The 21,339-nt window shown below is 39.9% G+C and overlaps 1 protein-coding gene across 3 annotated transcripts in view; it reads left to right on the top strand.

Annotated features, from left to right (window-relative positions):
• nr1h4 (nuclear receptor subfamily 1, group H, member 4) overlaps window positions 1–21,139 on the top strand; it is a 29,374-nt gene extending 8,235 nt beyond the window's left edge. For all 3 annotated transcript variants that reach the window (XM_017690433.2, XM_017690422.2, XM_017690446.2), the window contains 8 exons: window positions 56–436; window positions 4,111–4,251; window positions 7,074–7,216; window positions 8,530–8,628; window positions 8,820–8,919; window positions 10,010–10,156; window positions 16,782–16,895; window positions 20,018–21,139. In XM_017690433.2, the coding sequence (XP_017545922.1) occupies window positions 56–436; window positions 4,111–4,251; window positions 7,074–7,216; window positions 8,530–8,628; window positions 8,820–8,919; window positions 10,010–10,156; window positions 16,782–16,895; window positions 20,018–20,256 (1,364 nt within the window). In that variant the 3' untranslated portion in view covers window positions 20,257–21,139. The remainder of the gene's footprint in view (window positions 1–55; window positions 437–4,110; window positions 4,252–7,073; window positions 7,217–8,529; window positions 8,629–8,819; window positions 8,920–10,009; window positions 10,157–16,781; window positions 16,896–20,017) is intronic.
• The last annotated feature ends 200 nt before the right edge of the window (window positions 21,140–21,339 follow it).

The following is a 21,339-nucleotide window of genomic DNA, read 5'->3' as shown; positions in this document are numbered from 1 at the left end:
CACGTGTAAACTGACATCCTTGTCTTACTCCTGCCATCTTCTTCTCCGCTTTCAGATATTCTGGCAGAGCACAGCAGCCCTCTGCTTCAGGAGGTCCAAGAGGTGTTGCCTTTTGCCAGCTATCCCAGCATGCAGTACTCCGCAGTGGAGCAGTCCATGTCATCTCCGTCATACTACTCCAACCAAAACTACTTCCCCCAGTACAGCCCAGAGGAGTGGTACACACCATCCGCTATGCTGGAGCTGAGGAAAGGCCCGTTGGAAGGGGGCTTCAGCACAGAGATGGAGCAACCATCCCCCATTGTTCCCACTGTGTACAAAAGACCCAGACATGCTGCCCACTCTGGAAGGGTCAAAGGGGAAGAACTATGTGTGGTGTGTGGGGACAAAGCCTCGGGATACCACTACAACGCTCTCACGTGTGAAGGATGTAAAGGTGAAGACCACTTATGTCAGAGATTCTGCTGGACAGAACATGGGAAATTGTGAATGTACCATAAAAAATGGAAATATTCTTAAATGCCAAATAGAAGACCAATATAACCAGAAAAACTAATAAAAAATAATTCAAATGATTATAATATGTACAACTTATAATCTGGTTCAACTTCACAGGTTTCAAATAACTATTGTGCTTTTAAAAATGATGATGAAAAGGGTTCTTTTAAGTGACGACATATAACAATTATTTTTGGTTCCCTAAAGAACCTTTCAATTGATGACTCTTCAAAGAATCATTTTTGTGAGTGTGAGAAAGCTTTTAAAAGTTCAAAGAACTTTTTGGGTTAGGGTCCTAACCCAACTAGAGGTTTTACCTAGAACCTGTAACGCCAGGGAGTGAGGAGGTGGACGCATGTGCTGAGATAAGCGACTTTTATTATGGGCAAATCCAGGGTCGTGGTTGAGCCAGTCCAGGTTCCAATAATCAATACCAAGCATAGGATGGACAGACATGACTATGAACACCAATATCCAAAATTGTACAGAACAAGCCAAACAAACAAATCAAACAAACATAAACAACAAACACCAGCCAAACATCTAACGACAAACGTATCAAACAAAGACCAGCCAAGACAAGAGGCAAACACAGGGCTTAAATACAACAGGGATGATGAGGGACAGGTGGAAAACAGGTGGCGACAATCGGGGTGGAGTTACTAAACAAGGGGCTTGACTAGGAAACCAAAACAAAGAACAGTGGACTAGACCAAAACAAAACACGAACACATGGACAGGACCGGGAGGGGCCAATCGTGACAGAACCACATATCTAAAATAAAATTGAATTTCATTTATATAAATGAGCAAGTAAGAATTATTATTATTATTATTATTATTATTATTATACGGTGACTAGGATGATGAATTGAGCTGCATGTAAATCTAAACTGACTGAGAAAATTGCATTGCAGATTTACAGCAAGAATAGATACGTCACATAAAATATCTGCACTTTTTGCTGTCTAGTTTATAAAAAGTTATTTTATGAAAAATAAAATGTAAAATTATGTATATAAAAAACAAAAATATGATATCATGTGACAAGCGACTTGGAAGTCTCTATGATTATAAATTATAAAAATCAGCAGTCTGTGGCTGCTTGCCTAAAGCATCTTAAGTATTTATGGTAAATTACATGCTTGGGAGATCAATTAAAAGCTGTAAATTTAAATTGCGCAACTGTCAAAAAATTGCTGAAATTTAATCCCAGGGTCAAAAACTCAGTTTACAATTGTAGATTTTTTCACTTTCCACTAAAACACTCTTCACTTCACTTCACTTCACTTAAGGTAGACCACTTAAGGCCACAATTCACCTGAGAGGTTTTATGCAACTGACCACAGAATTGCAACCCAAACTAACCTGTTATTTTGTCTGTGAGCTTCTTCGTGTTCTTATAATACTAAGAATATGATTCAATAGAATTTAGACCAGTTCAATCAACAAAGCCCTTGCTAATTCATACCTTGCGTTGAATACAATATCACAGCATACCTATGCATGTGTTTGACATGGTAACCTTGTCTTTTTAACTCCCACGTAGTATATGACATACAACTCCATAGACCAGTTTTAGCTCTTTGGAAAATCGTTGGCTGAATGACTGCAAGTGTAATTCCACCTGAGTGTGGACAATGCCCAAAGGGCAGCTGTTGGGCCATGTGCTCTGAGTCTCTGAGGCTTGGCCAGGCTTGATGCTCCCTCACGCCCAGTCTAGGTTTGGTTCCCTCTCAGCTTTCTGCTGAATAATGATGTAGGGAACCAGAGCCTTGTGCCGCCATGCAATGTTAATGCGTGTCATTGTGTTCATCAGCTCATGCTAGAATGTGTAATTACCTGTCCCAGAAGCATCTGCGGCCAGGTGTCTGCGGGCTGGAACTGGGGAAGGAGTGGGATCTCTGTTACAGTAATGCGTAATGCTCTGATGAACTAAGGGTACAGCAAACCCTTTTCAAGGTCTAATAGAGGCGGGGCTTATTTGTCCTGTCTAGTTAGTCCAGGTTTTCTTTATTATTACTTTAAAAACAATAGAATTCATAGAAACCCTGTTCTATTCTCTTAGTAATTGTAACTATTTCCATCAAATGTTTAACTCTGCTCAGCAATGTCGATAGCACTTGAGCCAAAAAACCGAAAAGCTCTGTACAACACTGTGCAATTGAAACATTGTTCTTTCAAATATAAACTGGCTTTACAAGGTTTCCAGTGCAGACATGCATGTTTGAGAACTGACAAATTATGCATGTAGGACAATTTAAAGCAAACAAAAAAATTATACATTATTTTTAAATGAAAAGAATGTTTTTGCAATGGAAGCTGCCACTTCAGATGAGCTAACACTGAAGCTAACACTGAAGCTAATCAGTACTGAAGAGAACTTGTACTTGCTGAAGATGGTCTTTTATCAAATTTGATGAAATATTACAAAGTGCACAGGTGCATTAACATTAATTTTTACACACAGTTGTCACGATTGGCCCCTCCCAGTCCTGTCCATGTGCTTTGTGTTTTGAATCTTCCATGTGCATTTGTTTTGGTTCAGCCCCCTTGTTTGTTGACTCCGCCCCTGATTGTTTTCACCTGTCCCTCATTATCCCTGTTATATAAGCCCTTGGTTTGCCCCTTGTCTTGACTGGTCTTTGTTTGCTTTGTTCGAAGTGTTTGATCATGCTGTTCATTTGACGTGTTGTTTGCTTGTTTTATGCTGTGTTGGATGTTCTGTTTGTTCTGCTCTGCTTGTTCTGTTGGATTCTGGTTTGTCTGTCATATCTGTCCCCCGATATATCCGTGTTGGCTATGTGAACCTGGACCATTACGACTATGACCCTGGATTTGCCCTTGATAAAAGTTGCTTATCTCAGCCCGTGCGTCCGCCTCCTCGGTCCCTGTTACAACAATGTTTTAATCACAAATGTGAACACTGTGCATCCTGTTAAATCAAACTCATTTATCAAGCTAACTTTCAATCGCTAAGTTAAGAAAAGCTAACTAGTTAGCTTAGTGATCTTAACATCATCTTAACATCTTAAAATGGTATTGCTAATAGTTGTCACATCTAGATTAACTAGTACAGCTTCAGGAATGAACTAAAAACAGTGCCATCCTCCACATGATTAGGCCTCCACATGATTAGGCAACAACTTGACCAGCAACATTCTCACTGCAGGTTTGTTCTTAAAAGTTTTTCCTTCACTTGATGGAGGAAGTGGTTTAGAAGTTTAGAAGTTAGGGGTTGGGTGTCTTGCTCGAGGACAACTCAATCACATGCTGTCGGCTCTGGGGATCGAACCAGCAACCTTCCGGTTACAGGGCCTGTTTCCTAACTTCCAGCCCACGACTGCCCGCCGTATTATTTACCAATAATAGAATTCTATAATTATTTCATATAACGTTCTCTCATCAAGAATCGTGTACATAGACACAGTCTATCCAAAACATGGTCAATTTTCATGTTTTGTTGATTTTCTAGGTCAAAACAGGTTAATCCATCCTCTACAGAGAACTTAAATAAGACATTTGAACAGAGGCACCCAAACATTCACACACAATGAAAACCAGTTACATCACCAGTTATGAAAACTAATATAATTTTGATGTTTCTTGCAGGGTTTTTCAGAAGGAGTATAACCAAGAATGCAGTGTATAAGTGTAAGAGTGGAGGGAACTGTGAGATGGACATGTACATGCGCAGAAAGTGTCAAGAGTGCCGACTCCGGAAGTGCAAAGAGATGGGCATGCTGGCAGAGTGTGAGTAACCATCCATTACCACGATCACAATCCGATAATTATCCCACAGCCGCTGTTTAATAATTATTACATATAATTCACAGTCACCTTACTGTATGCAGACAAATGTCTGTAAACAAACTTGGTTAATAAGCTCAAAGCTTATAGTACAAGTGTCTTCTCTGAAGGGGCCCATATTATGGAAAACCAAACAAAGCTGCTTTTTAGAAACAGTTTGATGGGGCATGTAAATGTTGCTAAAACTATGAATTGGAATGCTCACTGTTGGCATGGTGATGACGAATGACTGTGTAGCAACAACTGAAACATTTTTACACGCTAAAAGGATCAGAATCTACAAAAGCAACTCAAACATGCCTCAAACTGGACTAAAAACATCTGAATAATATTTAGAAGCTATCAGATTTCCAGCTATACTGATATTTCACCTTTCCACAATGGAAAGCAGCTCACAGATTTTTCATTGACTCAGGAGCAAAAAATGTTGATTTGCACTTGAAGGTATTCTGCCCGTTTGTTTTGTTGTAGCTTGTGTGGAGCTGCATCCCCAGCTCAAGCTGGGTTATGGAGTTCTGGGTTGTGTGTGAAAGAATTCATAGAGTACTAGTTTGTATATGAGGAGGAGAAACTTTCTGCTGTTCCTTTGCTTCCCCACAGTGGAAAGCACCCTGCACAATGCCACAATATGAGGGAAAGCAATGGGACTTTCAATAGATATTCTGTCCACCTTTTTTTCACTGAGCAGTCCTAAGTCTAACCCTGAAGCTAAACCTAAATGTACACTTACACTATTTAGAATCAAACGTTTCGCCAGATAGTTTGTTGATAATTTGAACATCTATAGTTAATAAATCAGGGTCTTTCCAAATAAAGAGGGACCAAAAAACATAGAGACATTAAAGATGGACTTCAGAAGAAAAATGCAGAACATAGACCTTTTCAGGCCTGTTATTCAGTAGTAAACATGAATTATTCAGTAACAACTATGAAACTCATATTTCAGCCACAGCATTACTGCTCACTTCCACCTCATAACGCTGACATGGGATAACACATAATATTACACCATCGTATCACTAACCAGCAGTCAGACAGTGGACACTGACTGAGATCAAACTGATAGCATTTATTGTAGACTTGAGAGATAATATTTTGGATTCAACTGAGATACAGTGTGTCAGGCAGAAGTGAGTATATAGTTCTGTTATGTGAAATGAATGCTGGTTGAGAGGCAGAGGTGCACTGTAGTTGGTGGTGAGGATTTGTTTGACGAGTGAATTCTTATTGGCTTCCCAGTGATGAAACATAATTAGCCATGCTGCCGTGCATAGAGCTGTCGGCTAGAGTAAGGAGCAGGCCGTACTCGGCTCCTGTTGCCCATGAATAGTGCATTAACGTTTATATAAATATTGTAGGCAGCAGGCATTCAGTCTTCATCCTGTTCCCACTGCACCTCCACTCACATGCTCCCTCGTTCAGCCTGGAAGTGTTCCAAGGTCTGCCCTTGAGTCTGTTCAGCGAGGGGGCATTTCCCTGAAGTTTACTCAAGCTGCACATCAGGCAGTGAAACTGAAACCTCCCATGTACTTTTTTTGTTAGCTATGTCAAGATGAAAGTGTTCTTCCAGGATGTTTTTTCTCTGTCAACAGCACTTTTTCATCATGCTTATAAAATTGCACTCACTACTAGTTTAAAGGTAACAATAATGGCAGCAACAAGCCAATTCTTTAATCTTCAACAACGGCTCATTATGAATTTATTGTTTTAGTGATGTCACAAAAATCAGCACTTGTATATATACCTGCCTGTTCAGTCTACAGTAGTTTAGATCCACCCATTCACAGTGAAGTTATAAGGAGTATTTCAGCCCAGACTGTTTTCTGAATGAGACCCAATATCCATCCATCCATCCATCCATCCATTTTCTAAGCCGCTTCTCCATCAGGGTCGCGGGAGACCCAATATAGGGCAGCAAATTAGAACAGAGGTCATTTACATATCGGAGTCTTACAGGCACAGTAACAAAAACAGTTAAGGCATAAAGAGAGGTTGGAAAATCACCTTTAAAAATTGGTTGAAATTAAAACTTAATGATAGTAGACCTCAGAGAAAAGAATAAAATACTAAAAAGGGCCTTTTAAGAACAACATATGTTGCACTTGACATTGCACCACAGTGAGTACTTGCTAATTAACCCCAGGCCTACATTTTACAGTACTAGCTGTAGAAAATTGTAGACCTTTTTTACCTTGTTTTCTTTACCATGGTCAGCTTTAAAACATTGTTTGCTATCCAGGTGAACAGTAGCCTATGCTGGAAGCCGCTGTAGGTCAGCTAAGTGTGCAGCACTGTGCAGAAACAGCAGAGCAGGGAAATCTTTGCTCTACTTTTTTCTTTCCTTTGCATTACTGCATTAACACTCGAGCTTGTGAGACTAACATTGCGGCTGTGAATGACTATAATGATCTGTGCTATAGCTTAACATATACATGATGTACCTACAATACAGCTCAATGCCTACATAACACACATCATCGTGCCAATGACATAATCAAGGCTTAATGTTAGTTTGGCTCTTTATTATTGGCTATTTGGTTATTTCATCACTGCGGTTCTTCTGGTGCATGAGATCCCAGAGTGACTTTGTCACTGTTGAAACAAAACCTTGTATCGGCATTTTTTGTTTGTTTGTTTTTTATATGCTTTGAAAATATACTTTGAATTGACATTTATTAAAAGTTGAGAATGTGTTTCATCTCCTAGGAAACTACCACTGCACTGCAGTGCTGAATCTGTGATTTGTTTTGACCATGTGTAAGCAGGTTTGCTAACAGAGATTCAGTGCAAATCCAAAAGGCTAAGGAAAAACACCAAGACCTCACTAGAAGATGGCACAGGAGACGATACAGAGGTGGGAGACAGTGGGGATGCTAAACAGGTCACATCTACAACCAAAACGTTTAAAGTGAGTGCAAGGCGTAAACGTTTATATATTAATATAGAAATGACACTAATTTGTAGAGGACAGTATGTAAGTGATTGGATGGTGAGAGTGTTTGTTGTTAACGTTTCATTCATTCATCATGTTGGTTTGTATGATGGTGCTGGTACTTTTAAAGCAGTAATTGTTTGGGTGGCAGGTGAAGTAAGTGAAATCTATTAGCTAAAGTCAGTTCACTTGATTTAACTGTGTAGGATCAGCACATGAGTAAAATATATCACAGTTTTGTCCGTGATGACCTGATATAATAAGAAAACCTTGTATAAACCGGCTCACAACATTTCTTCTGAGATCAAAGGGTGGGGGCGGGGTTGCTGCAGCAACAGCCTTAACTCCTTTGGTAAGGCTTAACACTAGATGATGAAACACTGCCATGAAGATTTAATTGCATTCAGCCACAAGAGCGTTAGTGAGGTCAGCTACTGATGTTGAATTATCAGTTCTGGATCACAAACAACAGTCCATCTCATTCCAGAGGTATTGCATGGAGCTCCATCCCACCAGAGAACACAGATCCACTGCTCTCAAGCACAATGCTGGTGGGCTTTACACCCCTCTAGTCAATGCTTTGCATTGTTCATGGTGAAATTAGGCTCAAGTGTGGCTGCTTTGGAGCATCCCGATCTATTTGCAGTGCTTTTCTATGGACATTATACAAGCTGTGCATGTGCACAGTGGAATGTGTGTGTTGGAAAGAAAGTAAAGTAGCTGAATTCACTAATTACAATGGGTGTCTGGTTACCTCTGGTTAACTCAACCACACTTAGAACCCTGTCTTGTACATTGTGTAAACATATCATGATGAATGGACCAATAGGAATGGTCTAAAGATAATGATAAAATACAAAATAAATCAATAAATCAATTAATGTATGTTAAGAATGTTAAGAACTTATCATCTATGCATACAGACATAGCTGACCCTGTTGCTGGGCTTGTTACAGTGTAACTAATCTAGAAAAGCCATCAGTTTTATTGAAGTGTCATCAAAGAGGTTCAAGGACAACGCAAGTGTTTGACTTCCCTGATTTTCTGCTGCTTACTTTTCATAAAGTAAATGGTGCTATAGAGTGGTTATAAAACGGTTGTATTAGACACTGTCATACTAGAACAGACCGTACTGTTCTGGGTTAAAAGTTTCCTTGTTATTCAGTAATATGCATGTGCCAGTGGTAGTGCCTCTTGGGAGCTGATTGCTGTGATTAACAGGAACCAATAGTCTGTACAGATGAAGAAGCACTGTTGATATGTACATATGCTCTTTTTTTAAATCTTAGGAAAAAGTGGAGTTCAGTCAAGAGCAGCAGGCTTTACTAAATTACATTGTTGAGGCATACAACAAACATCGTGTCCCTCAGGATATGACCAAGAAACTGGTATGTTTTTCCATGTGTGTATTGAGTCTTGATCCCACTGAACAGCCATAGACAGCTTAACCTATGCTAAGCTCAGTAAATGGAAAGTTGAGTTATGTAATCTCTGTTATCAACTTTCACATCGTAAAACATGCACAGTAGTGATTTGCTTCAGAACAAAGTGTTTCAGCTTTCCCCTCGTGTTTCCGCAGCTGCAAGAGCACTTCAGTGCAGAGGAAAATTTCCTGCTGTTGACAGAGATGGCAACAAGCCACGTCCAGGTTCTGGTAGAGTTCACTAAAAACATCCCAGGTCAGGATACTTCTGAATATAATTCAGAAATATCAACAAACAAGTCTCACCTGTAGTGCTTTTTACACCATGTTTTATTGTTAATCATATATTCCTGGAGTGATACAATAATGTTGTTAAATGGCCACCAGTGATCAGGTATTGAACGCCTTTTCATAGTAGCTTTAAAATACAATGTAAGCCTGACTGTGTCTGTTTTGCAGGTCCCTCAATTTTTGCGTTGTGGATTTTTTTGTTCAATAATGTTGGTGTAATATATTATGTTGGAAATACGCTATATTAACAAAAGCATTCACTCATCCATCCAAATAATTAAATTCAGGTGTTCCAACCACTTTCATGGCCACAGGTATGATTACTACCAAATATTCCACAGTCAACTGTCAGTGGTATTATAACAAAAATGGAAGCAACTGGGAATGACAGCAACTCAATCACAAAGTGGTAGGCCATGTAAAATGACAGAGAGGGGTCAGTGGATGCTGAAACGCATAGTGCACAGAGGTCGCCAACTTTCTGCAGACCTCCAAACTTCATGTGGCCTTCAGATTAGCTTAAGAACAGCGTGAAGAGAGCTTCATGGAATGGGTTTCCATGGCTGAGCAGCTGCATCCAAGCCTTACATCACCAAGCACAATGCAAAGCGTTGAATGCTGGACTCTAGAGCAGTGGAGACTTGTTTTCTAGAGTGACGAATCACGCTTTTCCATCTGGCAATCCAGTGGACGAGTCTGTGTTGGCGGTTGCCAGGAGAACGGTACTTGTCTGACTGCATTATGCGAAGTGTAAAGTTTGGTGTAGGGGGATTATGGTGTGGGGTTGTTTTTCAGGAGTTGGGCTTGGCCCCTTAGTTCCAGTGAAAGGAACTCTTAATGTTTCAGCACCAAAGTACATGAAATCAACATTGACCAACTTGCTTTTGGTAATAATTGTATTTACATAATATTTTAATGACAAAAATTCAATAATTTGAGTCAACTAAACTCCATTCAGCACTTTTTTCTACTCCTTCAACAACTGAATCAAACCTTGCTAAAAGCTTGATGAGGTAATGCAGCATGGCAGTAAGTTCTTGTTGATGTGTGAGCAGGTTTCCAGTCTCTGGACCATGAAGATCAGATTGCTCTACTGAAGGGTTCAGCGGTGGAGGCCATGTTCCTGCGTTCTGCTGAAGTCTTAACCAAGAAAAGGCCTCAGGGACAGACAGAGGTGCTGGAGGAGCGCATAAGAAAAAGCGGTAGGCTTCCGTTATCATACAAATCACTATAGGTTGTGGTTATTATAAGGACAGGTCAGCAGGTTCAGATATACTTTCCAAAACACTTTAGAGAGTTAAATGCTTCTAACTTTGTAGCAACAGTTTGGGGAAGGCCCTTTCCTGTTCCAGCATGACTTTGTCCTCTGGTGCACAAAGCAAGATTCATAAAAACAAAGCTGAACATCTTTGGGATGATTAGGAATGGCAATTGCAAGTAGGGCCTAATCCCAAAAATGCTCTTTTGACTGAATGGGCACAAATTCCCAGAAACACAGCCAGAAGAGTGGAGGCTGTTACAAATACAGTGGATGAGGGACAACTCATTCATTATATCAATCATAAAAATGTCTGTGACTTGGAATGGAACATCCAACAAACTCATTTAGGTGGGATGGACAGGTGTCCACATAGATTTGGCCAAATAGTGTGTGTTTTGAGTCAGCAGGTTTTCTGTTCTTTCTGTTCTTTTTCATTCTTCATTTATGTCACCATCTGTGGCAATTAATCATATGCTATAGATGCAGCTGATAAAGATTAGATTGAAAAACAATGGAGTATTCCTTTGAATTATTAAACGTGTTATTCACAAGTACAGTTCAATCAGCCATACGTAGGAAGCCACTGCTTGTTCTCAAGCTTACCTGAGAGTGCCATTCCCCTGAGTTGCATTTGAAATCATTGTGGTTTTCTCCAGCCTCTGACGGGTGATGGAGTGCTGTCAGCTCAGCGCAGCTCCATTCATATTCCCACGCATGGCTGTGAAAGCTCAGCGGCGGAGACTGTCTCAACACGTCACTCTCTTTCCCCCTGTGAGCACTCACAAATATTCATGCAGAAAGGCCAGCTGGAGAGAGAAGAAGAGCCACTGTCTGAAGAGGCCATTGTTCTCTATCTAAACATCGAGAGGCCTATTGTCCTCCCCACTCGGCCTCTCCACGATCCTGACATTTCTCTGTTTTTTGAAGGCTCTGTGGTGCGCTTGTGTTTTTTTTTCCCTTCTCTTCTTCTTTTTTGGAGAAATAGTGACAAAGGTTATCCCTCATCTGAAGGGATTTCAGTGCATATCTGAGAGGCATCTGCTTTCATGTCTGATTGCATCTCTCTAAGTTAAAAAGCTCAGCCTTTGCTAACACATACTGGACTCCAGCATCACAGGCCACCAGTATTGATTTTCACAGGAATGCCCTTTCTCATATGACAGTTGTTTACCTTTTCCTATCTCTAAGCATTTCACTGTAAGTGTCTTAATGTCCCAGTTCTAGCACGGTGCTAATTTAAAAGGCAGATGTAATGAGTGTCTTTTCCACTGTGGGGCTAAACAGGCCTGAGCACCTAGGGTAACCATTCCAGTTGGTTTGACTCTCACATCCATACTGTGCCCTAGCATCCTACTTTATTTCAAATATGAAATCAAATACGTTTGCTCACACAGACAAGTAAACAAAATCTGCACGATTTTATATCCACCATTCAATAAATGGCAAAGCTTCAATCTAACAACAGTTTCTAAACACTAAAACAGCAACACAAACCAGGAGAGAGTAGCTTGCTGGGCTAAGCTAATGCGAGTGTATGTTGTCTCTCACTATAATACAGGTTCAGTTATAGGGAACAGATGCCTGCGAACACAGATTAAGAGGACAAAGACTTACAGGTGCCACCCAAAGCAATACATGCTCAGTTTCAGTAAATGATGCTTAAATGGATTGCTGCTAAATGTCCTCTATCTATCTATCTATCTATCTATCTATCTATCTATCTATCTATCTATCTATCTATCTATCTATCTATCTATCTATCTATCTATCTATCTATCTATCTATCAATCTATCTATCTATCTATCTATCTATCTAAATAATGCCTGTTTAGAGGAGAAACAAAAGGACGTCGAGAGACTGGTGTTGGAGGGACAGGTGGAATCAAACGTTTGTACTGTGTGTGTGTGTGTGTTGGTATTAGGCTGTTAGCAAACACGCCTTTGTGTAGTTTTCTACAGTATTTCCTGGTTCTGGTTTAGCAGCACAGAAGATGAAAAGAATCCATAGCCGGTCTCACGAGATCTGCATCAGTGCGATGGAGCACAGTGCTGCCCTGGGAACGATTTTGCTCTATAGCGGAAAAGAACCTATGAAAAACCTCACTTTTTTAAATGACACAATTTGATACAGTGTGTAAACACTTTTACAGTTTCAAAGCATATCATTTTGGTCATTACAAACCATGTATGGAAATTAAGCTGCGATCATATAAACACTGTAACAAAAACCAACCTGTTGAATTCTAAGGGTTGGAGGTTGGAAAAGTTTGTATAAACATAATATCAAGAATTATGACTGTTTTAGGACCTAAATACAGACAAATGTCTTAGGTGGGCTACACGAGGTATGAAATATGAGGATAAACATAGGATATGGGCTCTTTAAAGAGTACTGCTGAATGTAATTGGAATGAATATGATTTCTCTAGATTGTGTCTAATGACCTTTCACTGAGAGTGTCCCCTGATTGGCTGATTTGAATGAGCGGCATCACCTCGTGGCTCTTCACGCTGAATGCTTTACATCAACATTAGAAAAGAGCCCTCAGCGCTCATAGCCAACAAAGAATAATAATTATATCAATGATAATAATAAAGACAAAGAGCTCATACGAAACAGACAAGCTCTTCAAAGACACACTCTGAACGGAAGTCCCACTGAATGTGAAAACACCAAAAGCTGTGAGATACTAGATTTTTAGACTATTTAGATTATTTAGGTCTGGCCCAGTGATAGTTTACAATCAAGATTTCTGGCTCCCTCTAATCTAATCTTGCAGGTGCAGGCGCTTCGCAATGTACTGTCCCATTGACAGTAGCTCAGGCAAAAATGTGTTTGTTCACAAATTCGTCAGTGCCTTTTATTTCAAAAGATCTAATTTCCAAACAGAAATACACGATGAGGTAAATGGATTTCATAATTTAACTAATACTTTCATTGCAGATCTATTTCAGGTCTGCGTTGTGAATATGCTTTAAATATGAAGGAGCACACTGCCTCCCAGTGGCTCTGTTCTTCAAAGCAACTCCCCATAGCAAAACTTCTGCATACACCTCCTCTGGCTGTTCACAAGTTTAACGCAAATGGTGTAATTAATGCGATAGTATAATCAATATGATGGTAATAGATTTAACAGTTTGAAGCTATTTATCTGGTTAAGTGTGTTTTAGACAGTAAAAACTCTATATAACATTAAAATAAACACAAATAAACATCAGTGCACCAAAAAAGCAACAAGAATTTCTTCTTTTCCAAAAGATGGTTAAGACAATGTGAGCTGGTTAGACGAACACAGCTTTGATTTAATTTAATGATGCTTTGAGTAACCTAATCAGGTATTGGATGATAAGTAAAAATAATTCTGGGCCTTTGTAAGGAGAGAGCTATAAATGGCTTACTGAAACCAGTGACACACATAAAATCACTACTCATTGTATTAATATTGCTTTAAATAGCATTTTCTCAGGTGAATGTCAGTTTAATCAAATCTTTGTTTAATTACTCAACAGCTCCACAAGAAGACATTGCCTTCTATATACACTGCTCAAAAAAATAAAGGGAACACTTAAACAACACAATATAACTCCAAGTAAATCACACTTCTGTGAAATCAAACTGTCCACTTAGGAAGCAACACTGATTGACAATCAATTTCACAGCCGTTGTGCAAATGGAATAGACAACAGGTGGAAATCATTGGTAATTAGCAAGACACACTCAATAAAGGAGTGGTTCTGCAGGTGGGGACCACAGACCACCTCTCAGTACCTTTCTGCTTTCTGGCTGATGTTTTGGTCACTTTTGAATGTTGGTGGTTCTTTCACACTCGTGGTAGCATGAGACGGACCCTACAACCCACACAAGTGGCTCAGGTAGTGCAGCTCATCCAGGATGGCACATCAATACGAGCTGTGGCAAGAAGGTTTGCTGTGTCTGTCAGCGTAGTGTCCAGATGCTGGAGGCGCTACCAGGAGACAGGCCAGTACACCAGGAGACGTGGAGGAGGCCGTAGGAGGGCAACAACCCAGCAGCAGGACCGCCACCTCCGCCTTTGTGCAAGGAGGAACAGGAGGAGCACTGCCAGAGCCCTGCAAAATGGCCTCCAGCAGGCCACAAATGTGCATGTGTCTGCAAAAACGGTTAGAAACCGACTCCATGAGGATGGTATGAGGGCCCGTCATCCACAGATGGGGGTTGTGCTCACAGCCCAACACCATGCAGGACGCTTGGCATTTGCCAGAGAACACCAGGATTGGCAAATTCGCCACTGGCGCCCTGTGATCTTCACAGATGAAAGCAGGTTCACACTGAGCACATGTGACAGACGTGGCAGAGTCTGGAGGCACCATGGAGAGCGATCTGCTGCCTGCAACATCCTTCAGCATGACCGGTTTGGCAGTGGGTCAGTAATGGTGTGGGGTGGCATTTCTTTGGAGGGGCACACAGCCCTCCATGTGCTTGCCAGAGGTAGCCTGACTGCCATTAGGTACCGAGATGAGATCCTCAGACCCCTTGTGAGACCATATGCTGGTGCGGTTGGCTCTGGGTTCCTCCTAATGCAGGACAATGCTAGACCTCATGTGGCTGGAGTGTGTCAGCAGTTCCTGCAAGATGAAGGCATTGAAGCTATGGACTGGCCCACCCGTTCCCCAGACCTGAATCCGATTGAGCACATCTGGGACATCATGTCTCGCTCCATCCACCAACGCCACGTTGCACCACAGACTGTCCAGGAGTTGGCGGATGCTTTAGTCCAGGTCTGGGAGGAGATCCCTCAGGAGACCATCCGCCACCTCATCAGGAGCATGCCCAGGCATTGTAGGGAGGTCATACAGGCACGTGGAGGCCACACACAATACTGAGCCTCATTTTGACTTGTTTTAAGGACATCACATCAAAGTTGGATCAGCCTATCGTGTGTTTTTCCACTTTAATTTTGTGTGTGACTCCAAATCCAGGCCTCCATTGGTTAATAAATTTGATTTCCATTGATGATTTTTGTGTGATTTTGTTGTCAGTACATTCAACTTTGTACAGAACAAAGTATTCAATGAGAATATTTCATTCATTCAGATCTAGAGATGTGTTATTTGAGTGTTCCCTTTATTTTTTTGAGCAGTGTATTTACTTTAGTATAGCTGCTTAATACACTTCACTTCTTTCTTCATTCAATGCAATTAATACATTTTAACATTGCAGTTTGCAGTGTACCTTTGCTTAATAGCCTTCATTTGCTGATTCATTCATTCCCTCATGTAAGTTTTCTGAGCCATGGTAGAACAAACCTACTTTCTTAGAAAGATTGCTCTTCAAGGGTTCTTTTTAAGACAAATGATTCTATATAGAACCAAAAATTGTTCTTCTATTGTTATGAACCTGACATTGTGATATATGGAAAGCTTTATTAAAATGCTCTACTTAGAACCATATACAACATTCTCCATCAGTCTGTAGAACCATTTCACAGCCCAAAGAACCCTTTAACCCCTAAAATCCCAGGCTTGTTACATAGCAGGACTTATTCAGTGAATACATGGACTATACTTAGGTTAGAGAATTGTGTAATGTCTTTGGGAATGCTTGCAGGGTTTAAGCATGCAAATATTTCTTGGTTTATGGTTCCATATAGAACAATTTGACTTTACTGAGGAACCATCTTTTTAAGAGTGTAGCTGATCCTACTGAGGTTGAAAGAGTCCGTTCTCGACTAAACATGAAGATTTTTTACTGCTGCCTCAGGATTTGATGATTAGAATCATTTCATGACTTCTTAGAAAGTGTGTTTTGCTTTGTATACTTGGAGATGGAGATCTGTCCTTATCTGCTCTCCTACAACAAAGCCATGTTAGTACTGTGAAGAAAAACAAGGTTCAGGCTATTTTAAGAAACATACAAAAAGTAAACAGGGACAAAAACAAACAGTTACCTGATGGACCATCTGATATCAGTGTATGCGTTTGAGACTCTTCAGCACATTGACTTCACTGCACTGCATTAGTTTTCTTATGAAATAAAAGCACTGACCCAACATAGTTATAAACCACAAGCTGTAAAATAAAAGCAAAACTATACTCTTAAAAAAGACGGTTCTTCAGGGGTTCTTTAGTAAAGAAAATGAAATTGTTCTACATAGAACCATGATTAAAGGGTTAATTGCATGGTGAAAGGGCTCTTCAGATTGGTGGAGAATGCGTTGTAGATGGCTCTAGACAGAGCCTTTTTTGAAAATGATTCTATTTAGCACCAGAAAAGGTTCCTCTGTTATTAAAATACAGCCAATGTTACAAAACTTTGTAAAAGTTTGTTTGTCACTGATGGTAAAACTCTGTAAAATTACAATTGTTTCATTTTTAGAAAAACAGCCTTTTACTGTAATTCAATAGTTTCACTAGTTCAACTATTTTTTCTGACATACAGTATTTTGCCATAGTCATAATAGCAACAACCATCAAAACAGATGCAAATGTCTGTGAAATAAATAGTGATCATTTGTTTTTGTGAATGTACATGCTATTTCTGTAAATGAGCAACAGTAATGTTCACTTTTTTTCCTCCTCTCTCCACAGGCATATCAGAAGAGTTTATCACCCCTATGTTCAACTTCTATAAGACTATTGGTGGGCTGCAGATGAGGCAAGAGGAACATGCGCTCCTCACGGCCATCACCATTCTGTCCTCAGGTTGGTACCCAGTGACACAATGTGAAACTTTGCCAAGAAAGTGCCAAAATCTACTCTTTCTGAAGTTACTATTTCACGTCACCTGTCACCTGATTATGTTTTTTTTTTTTTTTTTTTTGATGGGCCAATACTGTGAAAAGGTTTATATGTATTATTTCTGGACATGATTTACATGTCCAAAAAGATCGGAATGTTTGGATGCACACCATCTGATGTAAACTGGAATGTGTTGTGTATAATATGCAGTTCAGTACAGTTAAATATTGTCAGACTACTTTTTAATATAGTTAATGATAAATGAAGGAAATAATCCACAAAGCAAGACACACATATTTTCCTTTTCCTTCTTATCTATTCTTTAACCTAAGGTAGGCTTATGCAACGTAGCCTCATCTGTTTGAAGTGTTGTACTATTTTACTGGTTGCTGCTGACCCCAAGCACACTGTACGTTACCCAATCCGTTCACCATAGTGCATTGTAGATCCCGTTTACATCTGGTCACTTCATGTGACTAGTATATGGATTGCATCCTGATATGGTTTCAGCCATATGTATTTATACTTGGTAGTCAAATGTATCTCTGGTTAATCAGACCGAAATCTGCTTGCTGTGTGGGGTTGAATATGTAAATCTGCTTGTTATGTGGCAACCAGTTACCAGTTGTTTATTTGTTCAGCCTCTTTGTCTGCAGATTGTTTTGCAAAGTGAGGTTTGTCCACATTTTGTTTGGTTTGGTTCTCAACCATGTGCATCCTCCATCACTACCTTCCTCCAGCATCATCATTACCTTCCTCAAAGACACGGATCATGCAGCCGGCGATGTACACATGGGGAGGACTTTCAGTTGTTGAATGTATCTTGGAGGGATGGATGCATTGAAACAGCTATAATATGACTCAGATGTGTCCACATCTCCTGTATCCGTTTTAAATGCATCTTGGGTGCATTTACACTTGCATTTTAATGTGCTTTAGCATCCAGATATAATAATGATACTCAAGATGCATGAGGTGTACCAGGTGTAAACTGGGTCATAATGACTAGTGTATTTAACCAAAGTGAGCATATAACATAAGAAACATTTTTATTCCCTGAAAAGTGTCAGAAGAATTTATAGAATGAAGAATTTGCTGATAAAGCTGAGGAAGTTGCTGTGATATAGGAAAAGTTTTAGTGCTATACTGATGCAATTCCAGTGAAATAAGAGTCAAGGCTGCATTGATTATTCATAAGATTGTGGACTAGAACCTGGGAAACAGACACAAATGTACAAGCTAGAATAATGGCCGGTGTAGATTTTCGTTGGGAGTGACAAGGATGGACAAGATTAGAAATGAGCAGGTCAGAGGGACAGTGAAGGTGGAGCAGTTTGGAGATAAAGCCAGAGGCCAGGTTGAGATGGTTTGGACATGTGTTGAGGAGGAATAGTGGATATATTGGTCAAAGAATGTTGGAGATGGAGCTGCCGGGTAGAAGGAGAAGAGGTAGACCTCAGAGAAGGTTTATGGATGTAGTTAAGGTGGACATGGAGATGGTTGGTGTGAAAGTAGAGGAGGCAGTGGATAGGGCAGATGATCCGCTGTGGCAACCCCTAAAGGGAGCAGCCGAAAGAAGAAGAAGAAGAAGAATATGACATGACAATGTGCTTTTGTATCTCATTCTAAACTGGTAGCTGAATCGTTCGTCAGTAGCTTATTTTTCTTCCTACTCCTGGTCCTGGTATCATTGGCTAATCATGGGCCCAGGTTAACTCAACTAACACGTTAACCAAAATGCTCTTAAAAGCAATCTCCAAAAAAAATTATATGAAAATGATATTTAACTAATTTAAACTAAAAAGAACTAGACGTCATTGTAGATGAAATACCCAATAAAGCCATTAAGCAAATAGGCATTAAATCCTCATTGGTGTGTTTTAAGAATTACAGTTTGAGAAAACCGTAGAGTTTTAGCCATTTTAAATTTTCTTAAGAATACCTCTTGTTTTTGCAGTTGTTGTTAAAAGAAAAGTTAAGAAATTGATTATATTTTCTAAAGAGTAATAATTTAGTGCTAAAAGTGCAAGGAAGGGTTCTTTGTACCAATGTTATAGAAGAGCAACTTTTAAAAATGATTTCTGTTAACTAATTACTGTTAATTAAGCTTAGCTTAGTCAAAAGTTCTTCTAATTCAGGGTTTTAATGCTGCATTTAAGTCAGTTGAGCTTATTCAAAAAGCCAATAAAGGCACTGTTAAAAATATGCAGCTTCTTAAACTTAAAACAGTAAGTAACGGGGTTAACAACATTGAACCTGTAATATCAAGTCAATAGAAGAATCTGACATGCTTTATATTTGGTAACTTATTTTGAAGTTCTATGTGCAATAAGTACAGTGAGTGCTGTTTCATTATACAATTCTAAAAGGAAATTGACTCCTTCCTCACACAAACAGTGGTCTCGGGGGGTGGGAGGGTGTGCTGGTGGAATGTGGATCCACCACCATTTGAATGTGTCATTGATTAAACAACAACAACAACAACAACAACAACAACAACAACAAAAAGACAGTGTTGAATACTTTGCTCTGGTAAGTTTATTCCAGCACAAGTAGCAGTTCAGTATCTATGCACAGACAGTGATCTCTGTCCGAGCATAAGGAACTCTTTGAGTCCGGTCACACTGCTCTAAAATTGACCGCTTATTAATTACAGACACAGAAATGTACAGCTCTAAAGGGGTGCAACTGTCCACCCACTCATCATCCTGGTGAAGCCACAGCCCTCTATTGTGATCAGTACTAAAACAATTTACCAGGGGTGCAAAGGGGTGTCACAGAATTTCAGCAGGGTGGCAGTAATAAAGTGCAAGGGGGGCAGTTCTAGAATGTTTTGCCCTTTCACACTGTTCTAGAATGTTCTCCTACATTTACAGTGTTCCTGATTGTTCTACAACGTTTTCCCCTATACACTCTGTTCTGGGAAGTTCTTGTCACCCACACTCTTCTAGATCTGGATCAATGTTAACCAGCTGCCAAAATTAGGACACTGACGTTAGTTGGAGAACATTGGGTCAGTGTGCTCTGGGCTGTAGGTCAGGTAGCCCCTCACACTGTTGTGATGCAGTGTTTTTTTTTACTTGTAGACCGGCCGTATGTGAAGAACCAGCAGGCGGTGGAGCGACTGCAGGAGCCCATGCTGGAGGTGCTGTGGAAGTTCTGCAAGCTTCACCACCCTCAAGAGCCCCAGCAGTTCGCCCGGCTGCTGGGCCGTCTGACCGAACTGCGCACCCTCAATCATCAGCACGCTGAGATGCTGGAGTCGTGGCGCATGAGTGACCACAAGTTCAACCCCCTGCTCTGTGAAGTCTGGGATGTACAGTGACATTAGAAAGAGAAATCCCAAAGACTTTTTCAATGCTGCCAAGGAGATGGTCTGATTTCTTACAGCGCTAACTTGTTGAGATTGAACATGTGGCTCTAATACAGAGCATGAGCATGTTGTCGAGCCTGTATTATACAGTTCAGCAGTGACTGTAGGATAGGTTGAATGGTCATCCCTGAATGTCTTCCAACAGTTAGATGAATGAGATTTGTAAGAGATAATCAATAAATAAATGCCATTATTAATGTTTGTGTGGACTCATAGACAGTGAAGGAAATGTATCATATATTTTATGAGATTTAAGTCTATCTAACGATGCCTCATGAAATGTTCCTATGTTGTAAAAAGCAACTTGAGTTTTCAAAAAGTGTAAAATGTAGTACTGAAAAAAGTAACAAAGTAGGTTTTCACATGAAATGTGACAAATACAAGGTGATGCATCAAGTTTCTGATTCTGTGAAAATCCTTTGGCACAATAATCCTTCCTTTTAAAGTACTTGAATTACAGAAATTACACCGTATTAACGAACACCTTCAATTAGGATTAGAATTAGCTCCCCTATTGCTCTTAGTAATAAACACGTTTTAGAGAGTTGATCCTATTCAGCTCATGACTTTGAGATCAGCCCTTACCTGGAAAAGGGTGGTTAAAAATACAGGTTTCTTAAACTGCAAATGCATTATAGAAGGAAGCAAGCCTATGAAGTAATCCCTAATGTGCATGACAAAATGGAAGTCTTTTGTTTTTTAACACATCTGTTCTTCAAAGCGGTCACTTACTTTTCCAGGCAGATAACATTCTGCAGAAATTCTTTTGGAAAGTAATGGTCCAATGAATATGTTAAGTGATATTGAGACTAATAAAATGCTGTTTTACTATGAATGTAAGCCGATCATTTAAAAGAAGTTTCCATAAATAACATTGACTATAGTGATGTGAAAATGTTGCATGAGAAGTGGTACTAAATTATCATCATCCAACTATCACTGAGCTGGTGATCCATGAACGCAAAGGACACTTTAAAGGAAATGTTTCTGTGCTCTAAAGATTCAGAACAGGCTTAGTTGACCTTTGATGTCGAC

Source organism: Pygocentrus nattereri, chromosome 7 (genome assembly GCF_015220715.1).
Source record: "Pygocentrus nattereri isolate fPygNat1 chromosome 7, fPygNat1.pri, whole genome shotgun sequence".
NCBI lineage: Eukaryota > Metazoa > Chordata > Actinopteri > Characiformes > Serrasalmidae > Pygocentrus > Pygocentrus nattereri.
This window is presented reverse-complemented; position numbering and strand designations above follow the sequence as displayed.